At 53.6% G+C, this 13,270-nt stretch overlaps 1 protein-coding gene across 1 annotated transcript in view; it reads right to left on the reverse strand.

The window, feature by feature from the left end:
* Positions 1–13,270, reverse strand: part of LOC114665777 (CUB and sushi domain-containing protein 1-like) — a 299,098-nt gene that overhangs the window by 156,794 nt on the left and 129,034 nt on the right. The window contains exon 6 of the mRNA XM_051919387.1: positions 4,523–4,635. Coding sequence (XP_051775347.1) covers positions 4,523–4,635 — 113 coding nt within the window. The remainder of the gene's footprint in view (positions 1–4,522; positions 4,636–13,270) is intronic.

Consider the following 13,270-nt stretch of genomic DNA (forward strand, 5'->3'; position numbering starts at 1 on the left):
ACGCTTTTCTCCTCTTTTTCTTTTTGCATCTTCTCGCCTCAGGAGGACGTGACTTGAAAGTTGTCTTCATCTGCTGACGTCGGGTTTGTCATTAAGCCTCCGAGACCACCGAGTTTAATTACTCTGAGAAAAGCCATCAAGGTGCAGACTTCCATCTCTTACGCCAAGTCTCGTCTTCCTCCTCACGTGGCTGCCATTAGCCGAGGACGGCCAGCGTCACTTCTGTTAGTGTGGCCAGGTGACCCTTAGAGGTGGGCCACCTTAAAACAAAATGAATGGGCACAAGAACGGGGTCCCCGTGTCACATGACCTGACACGCCATCAGATGCCAAACTCAGCGAATGAAAGCAAAGCAGCGAAGCGACGCACGGTTTGTTTGTGGTTGCTATGCCAGTTGCCGGCCATGTGACCCAATCATCACGTGACACACTGGGTCTTAATTGAACGCCCCCCTCCCCCCAGTCTCTCATTTCTGAGTTTGGGTTTCCGCCGCCGCCACTCTTGATGCCCTCTTTGTAGTTTCTTCCTGCCCCCCCCCCCCGTCGACCCCCCATCGCTCTTCTGTCTGCACTTCACGTCTGCTTTTGGTGGCCTTCATGACGTGAGGGGGCCGCTGCGCCCCTTTGCTAGGGGTGAAGTATTAAAGAAAATGTGAAAGCATCAGTTCCTTGTTGTCACACGACGGCAGACATGCAAACAAAAATGAAGAAACGGGCACAAAAGATCCAGCAGGGCGGCTGGCACCGTCACGCAGCCTCCCACAACTGACAGCAACGAGGAAGTCAGGTGACAAGAGCACATGACAAGCGCCCACTCGCCTCCGTCCCTCCCTTATCTTATTCCTCAGTTGGCCCTCTACATCGGCGTTCAGTGCCCTCAGGGGTACCCGCTCACACGCTGGTTTTTGACTTTCTTTCTTTCTTTCTTTCTTTCTTTCTTTCTTTCTTCCTTTCTTTCTTTCTTTCTTTCGTCTTCTGATTTTCCGATTTTGTGAGTCATCATTAAGAGTTCTTGGAATGCTTGGCATGTCCTCTGATGCCAGTTTTTGTTCTGGTGGGCCTGGCATTTCCCGACTCCCCTCTCCCCACGGTGAAGGCCTTAAGCCTCAGGGTGGCTTCAGCTGATTTCCAGACCCTTAGGCCTTTCTCGGGCTGCTAGGGATGGGTGACAGCGCCAACAGGCTGGTCTTGGACTTGACTGGCACCTTTGGGGCACTTTAAGGTTTCAGACAAACCTGGGCAGGTGGGCTCCACGCATTCCCATTTCAAACGCTGCCTGCAAACGGAAGTCCAAAGCCCAGGACATGGAAACCAAACAAAGATGAGCAACAAGAGTAGAAGGCCCACCCACCGAGGTCTGCTGGGTCCTGCGGTGGACCTCAAGTGAGCAGCAGCATGCAGGGGGGGGGGCACCACCCCCCTTGGGCTCAACAGACACACAAATTACAAGTCATACGAAGCAGTTATTAGGCAACAGGAAGCAAACAAGACGTGACGTCTGCAGTGGAAACGGGCAGGAATCTGGACCGCCAGCTGGGCAGCAGGGCATGGCGACATCACTGGGGAAGCCGTGAGCCCCTTGGTGGGCAAACACCTTCAAGACAGCAGGAGCTCAGGACAGAAGCTCATCGTCCTCCTGAGGCGCCATGTTGGGCCACAAGGTATTAGTGAACTGTCCCACTAAACACTGAGGGGGGTTCAAAATCCCCAAACAATGGGGTCTGCCCGATAGCGCGGGGGGCTTTCTCTCTTCGCACTTTGAACTTCTGTGGCACTTCACTTGTCAGGTCTGTTGAACTCACGTCCTCGGGGGGCGAGTTTACTGCTTTGTTGTCTGCCGTTGTGTTTTTTGTCCCGTCGGGCGTGGGGGGGCATGGGCGGTGGGATCTTTCTCTGTGACGTGTGAGGGGCAGACAGGGGGCGGCATTGTGACCTGCAAGGGGTGTCCTCCTCCGTCATTTTAATGGTCTGCACAGAGCAGGTGATTCGGGGGTCTTTGGTTCCCTGAGCCCCTCGGCCGTGCGGGCTTTCTGGTTTTGTCAAACAAAAGAAAACAAATACGCAGAGGGTGACAGTCGGGACATTGCACTTATAAGGCGCTTTTCAAGAAGACATGTGACAAAGTGCTTTACAGAGAGCCACGCGAAGGCGAGCGGCGACCAGAAATAAATAAATAAACGCGCATGACGCGTGTCGCGAAGGGCGGGCTGCGCTGCTTTCTTTCTTTCTTTCTTTCTTTCTTTCTTTCTTTCTTTCTTTCTTTCTTTCTTTCTTTCTAATGATCCCCTCATTGATTTATTTCTGGGCCTCCGCACGCGACAGAAATGCTGAAGCTGTCATTTGCACCCATCAAAGTCGAGAGGGCGGGCTGTAGCGAGCTGCGTGTTTTGATTGGCGGATCGCACGTAAATCTTTGGCCGTTTTCTTGCACCCGTGTCCTCCGTGGACGCGCACTTAGCGCAGCACTTGGGTGTCCCGCGGCTCACCGACACGTGAAGAGATGGGGATGGTGGGCGTCTCCGCCACCGACTATTCACCAATCACAACAGGCATCTGGCTAGAGCCCGCCCACACGGCGTTGACGCTTTCCCTTCAGTGCGTCTTTGACGTCGCCTGCCGAGTCCCTGAATGAATGAAGAGATCATTCAAAATCAAAGCCCCCCGCCATTACCTCTGCTCACAGTTCAGATGTCGCGAAGCTTCATTTGCTTACTTATTTAAGGCTTGCCGTCCTGACTTGGCGCCCATGCTGGCCGGGACAGGCTGCAGCCCCCCTCGTGGCCCTCCTTAAGTGGGCTTAGAAGGTGCGGCGTGACGAGATATTCGGTGCTTTGCTCTCTTCCTCCACGGGCGCTGCGTTCTCTACGGCGACTTTCTGTTTCTGTTTCCTCGTCTGTTGAGAATTCACTTTTAATAAAGTCGACCCCCCCCCCCCCCCCCAAACTGTTAAAGCCCCCTGGCCCAGTGGTGTCACAAAGAGAGACGGCGCTCCCTGCCCTGGGGACACTTTAAATGATGGCAGAGACGACGAGGAGCGGAGAAAGTGCAGAAGGAGCGGGAGGTGAACTCGAATTCAGCACAGCCGAGTCCGGCGGGGGGTACCGCAGAGTATGCGCGGCACTGGGACCCCCACGATAGCCTCGCTGTCCCATCTTAAAGTACAGCGGTATAGCGCCCTCTCTAAAAGGGGGAGCCATCACATCGGACATCGCACTGCACAATACGCAAATGCCTGCCAGTGAGACCCCGCAGGGGAGACCCTCGAGGTTCAGGACATACGACGATAAACGATGGAGCGGCCGGAGCGCCCAGTGGTCCAATCCGACCCCCAAACCCGCGCGCCGAAAGCACTGCTGGGAAACGGCCGGGTGGTCTCCCTCTCGCGTGCGCGCGCGCGCTACGTTGTTAAAAGTAGGCAGCTAAGGGCTCTGTGGGGGTCTTAATCAGGACCTCCGCTTCGGTCTCGTTCTTGACGCGCCTTCGGGACGTTTGCGCTTTTTGTTTTTCGGTTTCCGGTGCTGCGGACGGTCACCCCCCCCCCCCCCCCGGACCCCCCCCCCGGACCCCTGAGACTTCCTGTCGTCTCACATCATAAGAGCCCACCGACACGCCATTCCACAGGACCCCCTTTGTGATCATTTTGAGTAAAAATCCATCGAAAGGCGTTTGGCTGTGGCAGGGCACACACTGCGGGAGATGGCAGGGGGCTGATGAAAGACCCCTTTAGCGCCATTCTGGAATTTTACAGAGGCTCGTGCCCCCTCCAGGACAGGCAATTGCCCATCATTTCTACCCTCGTAGTCCGTGTTGGTCAAGTCCCAACAGCATCAGACACAAGGCAGGACTGGACGGGGTGCCAGTCGATCACAATGCCCAGTGCCACCGTCTTTTCAATTCACCATCCACACACTGATCCCAATTCATTTCAAGTTGCAGCCAGAGCCCACCCTGACAGCACTGGTGCAGGGCAGGAGCCGCTCCTGTAGAGGATGCCAACCTTCAACAGGCCAACTCAGAGCCCAAAGTCCCCTTATCTTCATGCCATTGGGATACCAGGAGCAATGCCCACACAGGCAGAAGCCAAGCCAACATCTGAGCCCATACCCTGGAGCTGGCAGCACTAACCACCATGCCACCCTGTTTTTTTATAGCGCCTTACAACAGAACAGTTCAGAGCACAGCGATGAGCAGATGGAACGTAAATAAAAAGACAAAAATGGGGACATCAGAGGACAAGTCACTGGGCACAGAGTGGACAGCAGGCAGCCATAACGGACATGGCAGTGACAAGAATGTGCCTGAATTAAAACTGGGGGCCTTGCCCGGTCTGACCCTAAGACCACCAGCTGGCACCCTCTACAGCACTCAGCCACAATGCCACCCAAGGCTCTGGATGCCACATGGTGACCTTTAGGGTGGTATCCGGGCATAGCAACAGAGCCGATGGCATGGAGTTCAAAGAAACCATCCATAAGGGAGCCGAACCAGTATCACCGCCCACATCCAGCCCCCCCAGCCCTTACCTTGGTACTGGGCATTGAATCCTTTCCGCCGGTGGTTGCTGTCCGAGGTGAAGTGCAGCCGGAGCCAATTCTTGCTGCTGATCACCGGGGATGGAAGATTTGTGCCAGTCAGCCTGCAAGAGAGCAAGAATGTCACTTTAGTGGGACACAATTCAAAGGGGGACAGCGGTGACCGTCATGACCCACCCACGTCACTCTGTCCTCAGCTGTGCAGAATTCTTATTTCTGTGTGTATGGGGGGGGTCCCCCATTTTAAGGGTCCCCAAACAGCCCCACTCCTCACCGGCCCACCAACTCCTGCAGCTGTGCCGCGCCCCCATCAGGCAGGATGCCGAAGTCCTAAACTTTCCTCAGTCTGCCCATCCCTTGGCTTGCCCATCCTGCCAGAGGGGGCAGAGCCTATGCCAGCAGCACTGGGCACAAGGTGAGAGACCAACCCAGATGGGATGCCAGTCAATTTTGGGGCGACCAGAGTCCCGTTTAAAGCCCCCAGTTAAAGGCAAGTCTTTGGAGATGTGGAGAGAAAATCAAAGCACCATCAGGAAGACCCACAAAGATCAGGGCAGAGGGGGGCATTGTTGATTCAAATTCAAAATGTACAATAAATGGAGTGGCACAGCACTTAGCACTGCTGCCTTAGGCCTCCCCTCACTTTGCATGTTCTGCCCGTGTCTGTGTGATTCTCAACTGGCCCCAGTATGGGTGGGCTCTGTGACAGACTGGCATTTCGTCCAGGGCTGGTTCCTGCCTTGCACCCAGTCTTATACGGGTGGGCTTTGTTGGGTCATGGCACAATGCCATGTGTGGCTGCCCGCTGCTCACGCCACCCTCCTGACTTTTCTTCGCTACTTTAAATGTTGCATGTTAGGTCAGCGGGATCAGTCGATTAATTCATTACCTGATTGGCTGATTCATTCACTTCACTGAATGATTGATCCAATCAGGTTTCTGGGTTTTTCCGCCATACCTGCTCAAGCGCTGACAGCCCCTTCTAGCCCAAAGCCCCCCTCTCAGTCTATGAAGCTTTCACTTCACTCTTTAAATTCAGATTGACACGAGCCACTATGCCCAGGGTCTGAGCCGATGCCCGCTGGACACTTTTAGAGCCGAGTCTGCAACCTTCCTGTCCTCTGCATTAAGAATCCGATACAACGGGCGCTGCTCCTGCCATCGTCTAGGGCACTGATTGTGAAAGGTGCTATAGTGACATGAGGCCAAAGCAGGTGGCACTCAGAAAGGCACCTTACAGGATGAAGACAGCTGAACAGGACTGGCACACTCGATGGGCTGAATGGCCCGCTCTTATTAAAATCATTCTAATGCTCCAAAGTAAGGCGCTGTATGACATTAACGCTCGATATTAACAGATTCACCATTGCACTCACTCAACACTGAACATGGGACACTGTGGGGGGGGGGGCACAGGATGGCACAGGGCAGGCCTCAGACCCACAGTGGTTATGGGTGGGGAGGACATGAACAGAGACGTGGCCTGAGATGCCACCATTGGGCATCTTAGTCTGGCATCTGTAACACAAATCAAGGCGGAGGGGTGCCAGGGTAGGCTTTCAGTTTGAAAATCGGGCAGGAGGGGGGAGTTCGGGACCGAAGGGTGAGAGTCAAAGTGCAAGCCAACCCTCCCAGGTGGCCAAGGGTTCGAGAGCCGTTCCATGAAGCCCAGGAGGCTGCAGATTTGCTGTTTTCCTCGTTTCCCTGTGATCATCCCTCCCTTAACTTAATTGCCCTTCTTTTTGATTGTGTGTCTCGGGGGTCTCCTGCTGGACTGTGCCATGCCAGATTATCGCTGTTTGGCTCACTCCCACCAGGTGCCGGACCCCCGGGCTTGTCCCCCATGCACGTCTCACATATCCGCGCTGAGCGGCTTTTGTTTTCTCCTGATGGAGATGAACGGCTCTCCGAGTTACTGAGCTGCTAAATTTGCTTTTGAAGTCGTCGCCGCCGCTCGGATTTCATTAAAGTCGCACAAGTGTGGAAATTCACGTCCATTCAGAGGAACAGCAGAAAAGATGGAATTGGGCATCTCTGGGGCAACGCAGCCCCGTGACCTTGAGAGATGCGGGCACCTCGCTTGTCACCAAGAAAGAGAGGGTGCCACTTTATGTCAGTGCCACTCATCTGTAGTTAGGACGAACAAATGCCCGCCTGCTCTGTAGGAAAACTCACCTGTCTGCACTGAGGGTCCACTAAATATGGTTTAAGGGTCCTATGATCCTAAATGTCCGCCACAAATTTCCATCCATCCATCCATCCTTCCATTATTGCCCCCACTTCATTCATTTCACTTTACCCTGACAGCAAGGCATGCCAGGCAGAGCCCAGCCCTGGGTGAGATGCCAGGCACCAATCACCTTCAACCCAATATCCAATCCACAAAATCCACAGGGAGCCAGGGGATCTGGCACTTTCTCCCTGGTATCTGGTCCAATGTAGGCATGTGGTCCAGATGGGATGCCAGCCTGATTTGCCACCCATCCACACATCCATCTGACTAGTTTACCCTGGCAGTGTTGTGTGCCATGCAAGAGCCCACCCTGAATAGCATGCTAGCCCCTAAGATACAATCAATCCATCCATTAATTAATGAACCTCCTTAATCCAGCCCAGGACTGAGGATACTGGCACATATCCTGGCAACTCACAGTACAAAGCAGGATCCAAGCCTGGGTGAGATGCCAGCCCCCCTATTACCATCCATCCATAACTGAACCCATGTATGCCAAAGCAGGATGGCAGCTGGTTGATCTTATCTTGGCAGCACTGAGTGCAAGGCAAGAGCCAACCTTCAATGGCATGTGAGCCCTGGGTTGGCATCCATCCATCTATTATTCATGCCACACAGGTGGCCTTGTTGCTGGTACCGAGAATGGCACACCAGTCCTAATTATCCATTGGTCCATCCAATCTATGACAGAATCCCCCCAGTCCAACTTTAGGGCTGCAGGGTGTCCATCTATCTGTCCATCAGTGAGCCCCCTCACTCCAGTGCAGGTTTAGGACCCCATTGTTTGTTCATCTCATGCACTTGTGCCCATCACAAACTCCAGCACTCTGGTGGTGCCAAGTGTCTGTGTGCGGGTACGAACAGCTGCTCATTTCATTAGAGGGCATAACTGCTAACACAGAGTTGCTTCATGAATGCCATGGTGAGCCAGTGGTTGGCACTCCCATCTTCAGGCATTTGCACTCTGGTTTGGAGTGGCATTTGTGGGGTCTGCATCTTTTTCATGTTTAAGGGGGTCTTCTCCAGCTGCCAGTGAACAACTGTGATGAGAGAAGGGCATTCTGTCCAACAAGCTCGTCCAAAGGCGAGCCCCAAGGTGGGCTGATGCCACTGGATTGGCCAGTATGAGTGAGCATGGGTATGTGCCATGTGCTGGGTTGGCCACTGACCTTGAAAGCAAGCGGAGGCTCAAAGTGCAGTGATAACATCTGCCACCAGAGGGCGCTCCAGTGCAGGAGCCCAATGTGTTTACTTCTAGGGGACAAAAAATGGACAAGGCAGGTAGAGTGGGCAGGACCTGGGAGTGTGGTGGGCATGTGGTGAGGCAAGAAAGAGCAAAGACTGCAAAGGTGGGCACAGGAGGTTAGTGTCCTGATGATGCCGTTTGTGATGGACTGGCACTCCTCCTGGACTTCTTCCTGCCTTTACTGGCTGCTCGTGAGAGAGAGGCTCCTGCCCCCTGCAGCACTTTGTGGGACTGGCCAAGTTTGGAAAAGGTGAAGTTTGTGAGTTTCTACTGAAGCACAGTGTGGCGTACCTGACAGTGGGCCTGGAGGAGGCGCTCCAACACACGGCGCAACGCTAACTCGGAGAGCTCACTGCTCCCTGTGTTGGATCGAGTAAGCTGATTAGATGGGGGGCCGCTGACCACCCTGAGCTAAGAGCACTTGGCGATAAAATAAAGTTGTGAGTGGGCTACGGTGGGCACTGCAATGCAGGACACTGGAGGTGACTTGGAACAAGAGACACATAAGAAACACACAAAGCAGTCAGTGCACTTGGCACAAAAGACAGAAATGTGAAAGGCGCTCTATGGAGAGGTGGGTGTGAGAGGCGCTCTGTGACATGATGATGCCCGCTGCATCTCCAGGTGCCCTTCAGCTCTCAAGGTCGTGTTTAAAGCTCTGACTGCTTTCCAAAAGTCCGATGACTTGGGGGCAACACGAGGGTCCCACCGGCCCACCCCTCGGTGAGCTGGTCAGGCGTCAGATTAAACCGGAGAGCACATGAGACGTGGAGAAGATGAAAGGCGATAATCAGGCGCGCCGTCCGCCTCACTTCTCCCACTCGGCGATTCTCTTCTGGTGGTCCCGTATTTAATAAGGCCATTCTTAAAACAAACAGCACTTAGAGGCTGTCACCTTACAGCTGCAGACTTGGCTCAAAAACGAATGCATTTCTTTACAGCTCACTGATCTGTGGAATTAAAAGTGTGTAATAAATAATTAAGTTTTCAATTTTAATATCAGGTACAAAGAGACAATAGGACTTCATCTTCAAGGCGCAGCGTGATAAGGATTCATTTTAGAAATCGAAAATGGAGAAGGCATGCTAATAGGTCTTCTGCAGGTCCAAGCTCACGTTCTGTTCTATGCTGTAATTATATTATATTATATTATATTATATTATATTATATTATATTATATTATATTATATTATATTAGCTGAGCTACCCCCCTAAAGTGAGTTGAAATCTAAATTATCCACGTAGGCCTCAGCTTTAACAATTGCAGTGCACCACCTGTTGGAATGTATTTTGTAGTGCATGTAGTATTAGAATTCAGGCTCCGTTTTCATTCCAACAGATGGCGCATCACAAACCTCAGCACTGCTTCATTAAATGGCTCAGATGCACGGGCGCCTGCTGCCCAGTCCTCCTCTGCTCCATACCTGGCTTGGTGACCGAGGGTTCAACGGCTGGCACAGAGAGGCTGGGGCAGCAGGTTTTCCATTTTCTTTTTCTTCAGCCAGTGCTCAAGTCCTCAGAGTGCACAGCGTACTTGATGTTTGAACTGAACAGAGTGTGTGTGTGTATTCATGTTAAACGTGGCAAGCGTATGGCGGATGATCACACGCGTGTTTCCTCCTCTGCATGTTTGCTCTTTTCTGTGCAGCAGTTCTTAGGACTTCTCGCGTGGCACGGTGCCCAGAGCTGCCCCCAGTGTCGAGGGTTCATTTTCTGCTCTTCCTCTGCTCTCCCCATCAGACAAGTGAGCTTGGTGTGTTGGTCAGAGTTGGCACCTGCCTTATGCCCTGTGCCACCAGGACAGACTTAGCCCCGCCCCACCCCGATTTTGGAATTCCGTTACGAACATTGAGACGGGATTGGTGGAAAGGGACAAAGGGGCGTGGCATGGCACTCCCTCATTGGACAGGCGAGATTCCCCCAGTCAGACCTGAAGTGGAGGAGCTGTGGGCACAGAGGGGGGCACTTGAAAGTAAGAAGGAGATGGACGGGCTGACCCCCAAGAGGGTGGTCTGTTATTTTACTCGCTGCACTTCTCCGTGACGTTCCAAAGTGACACGAGGTGACTTCGCAGACGTAAGGCTGGCTGTGATTATAAAGGACGTCAAACAGCCAGAAAGAGTGAAGGACCACCAGAGACGAGAGGCCACGATGGCCATCAGGACACCCAGGCAGCACTTGGGGACAATGAGGGAACAAGGAAGGAGAGGACCAAAGAGCACAAGTCTGTGCCAAGTCCCCGCCCCCCCCCCCACCCCCGGTGCCCGTCACGTCTGCTCGATAAGAAGCTCGCGGGCCGCCTTTCCGCTGATTTGATTCTTTATTTGTTTCATCGGCTTGCAGGTTAACTGAGGAGGATCTCTTTAATGAGATGCCAGTCCTCTCATGGTCACGATAATGCGCTTTGTCCTCTTTAATAACGCCACATATCTGTCACCATGAGCGCCCGCCGGCACGCCAATTACTGACTGGCAATTTCAAACGAGCTGGCGGAACATCTGGAGCTACAGCCACACGCCTAACGTGTGAGATCAGCGGCCAGCAGGTGGCACTCACAGCACCATGAGGCACAACGTAGGGAAATGCCAGCCGGGCACCGTCACCTTCAGCAGGAGGGCACAGAGATGGCGAGAGGTCAGGAGGCAGGTGGCCCAGTCAGGCCATCATGCTTGAACTAGAAGACATGTATGTGGAACTGCCTACCTGCTATACAGTGCCCTTCACCTCCTCGCTATTCATGGTGCCCATCTATTATACAGCGCCTTCTCCACCTACCCACCTGTCTTCTTCACTGCTCCCCTTCTGGTCTGACCTGACTCTACACCGAGGTGGTGTACAGGGTGTATTGTGGTGACTGGCAGCTCTAACTGTGTCATACATGAATGTGCCCTGTGATGGGTTGGCACTGACATCCTGCCTTGGATTCTCCCTGGCACTTGATGCTGCTGAGATAAGTCACAAGGACCCTGGTAGTTGGACATCTGGGCTCACCCTGAGTGATGGCAGTTCAAAGTGGCACATTCACCCTGGCACTGGCCTCAAGCTGCCACCCCAACTCTTTCACGTTTTCCATAAAGCCTAGTGCCACACGAGCCGACGTCGGGGTGCGCACAGCTGGCACTCCTCCTCCTTCGATGCTGCCATGCACTCCAGCTCACCCGCCCGCTGCCAGCCTTTGTTTAGGATGGAGGACTTTAGAGAAGATGAAGGAAGTGACTGGTGCTTGGCTCCTCCACAAACGCACTTGGAAAGCCTCGAGGGCATCGTGAAGATTGGTGACCTTGTAATTGACTTCAGACATGGCCTCCTATTTTAAGGCAGCAGCCTCGTTCTTCAGAGAGTAATTACATTAAACGTGGGCACTTGAGAAGAGCGATGATGAGATTCAACGTGATTGCTCTTTCCTAAAAATTGGTGTGGAGTAAAAAAAAAAAAAAACTCCAATCAAAAGGCTTTTATGTGAAAATGTAAATCTGGTGGGAGGAGGCGAGCAGGGGCATGGGCAGTGCCAGGGTAGGACAGAGCTGGTGACCACTGAGACCTGCCCTGGCATGGACAGGGCAACAAATCATGCCAGAGGAGGAGGCAGAGGTCACCAGTAAGCCATTAGCGTGTGCTAGTGCCCCTCTGATAGACATGCAGTCTGCAGCCTGGCGGGCATTAAGGCACAGCGCCCACTGGAGGCCTCTGAGGCCATTGCACTGCTGAGCTTTTCTTCCTCTAGGCTGCCTCATTTCAAAGCACAATGTGGGCTGGAGGGGCACAACTGGCACTGCGGCAGCCTTGGCCTGAACCCATGAGCCAAATTCTTGACAATCGTTTTACGTTTGGCAGAGAGTGACATGTGCCCTGGCGCCTGGCATCAGTGTGAACACTCCCACATCGAGTCGTGAGCGGACGACTGAAGGCCTGGCGCTAACCAGCCGGCACTGTCTTAATGGTGGCTCTCCGTGGTGCTGAAATGCAGCGCTGATCAGAAACCCGTAACCGATGGCACCGATGACCTCAAGGGGGCGCCCTGTGGCAGCTGACGATAGGCTCGACTGTGGAGATCCAATCATGGTAACAGGTGGGGCGGCTAGGCACAAACTGCAGGGTGCGTCTAAGTCCTAAAAGTCGGCGGCCCACCCTTAAAATCAACTTCAGCGATGACAGTGGAGTTCAATGACAGCATGAACATATTAATCATGTGACATGCAGTGACAATGACAAAAGACGCACAATGCTCCCTAAAACAGCCATCCACTACGGGGAGCTGCGCGTGGAGTGTTAAGTGGGAGTGATGACATGGCACCCCCCTCATCGCCCGAGGCCGCGGTGCCCGCGTGTGCGTTTATTAGATCAGAATGGCCCGGTCAGCCGTCTCCTTAAGGAATGAAAACGGCTCCGAGCAAATCGAGAGAGGACGCTGCCTCCGAGCGTCTGGAGGAATTTTTCTCGATTACGCTGACCTTCAGTGAGCACGGGGTCAATCTCTCTGTTCCACCAAGTGCCACCCAAGGCCATGTCTTGATGGCATCATGTCTGACAATTGTCTGCAGCCATCCAAGCAGAACCGGTTTTCTTCTCGCTCTTTGTCGGCACACAAAGGAAGGGGATTGCTGCTGTCCGGACCCTCCTTTACAAGTCTCAGCGGAAGACGCGGATGTCAACGGCAGGCGCCCACCTGCTTGGGACCCTGCGTCCATCCTGGGTAACGGACAGCTCAATCAGGGGTGGCGTCAGAAGGCGAGGAGGCTGCCAGAATAAGTGTGTATGCAGGGGGGGTGTGTGGGAAACATCACACTAGGGGGCGCCAGCTGTGCTAACTTCAGGACATCAAGAATGACATCTGGGACCCCAAAAAGACACTCAGGGGTCCAGAAGAGGTAAGGGGGTTGTAAGACAGGATGTGGGGGTCTGTCCTTAACCAGACCTTTATGGCATCTCCAGGGGTCAGAGACCCCATCTGGCACCCTTGGGGGGGGGGGGGTGGCACACTGTTTTGCTTCTTCCCAGGGTGCCAAAGCCTTCTGGGTAATTAGAGGCCTAATCTCAGGTGGGTCACTCACAGGTCCCTGCCCTGTCACACACTGAGATGGTTGGAGGGTATTATACTGCTGTGCTCCCTGCCATTGCCACCTTGTGCCAGCCTGCCAGCCTGTGTTTTAGTCTGTGCCTCACGTCTTTACCAGCCTCCCCAGTGTTATCCATTCGGACAGACCCTTCACTTATTGGGCAAGTGATGCCATTGGGTTGAAGCTCTGCAGTGCCCTCCCCT

Source organism: Erpetoichthys calabaricus, chromosome 15 (genome assembly GCF_900747795.2).
Source record: "Erpetoichthys calabaricus chromosome 15, fErpCal1.3, whole genome shotgun sequence".
NCBI lineage: Eukaryota > Metazoa > Chordata > Cladistia > Polypteriformes > Polypteridae > Erpetoichthys > Erpetoichthys calabaricus.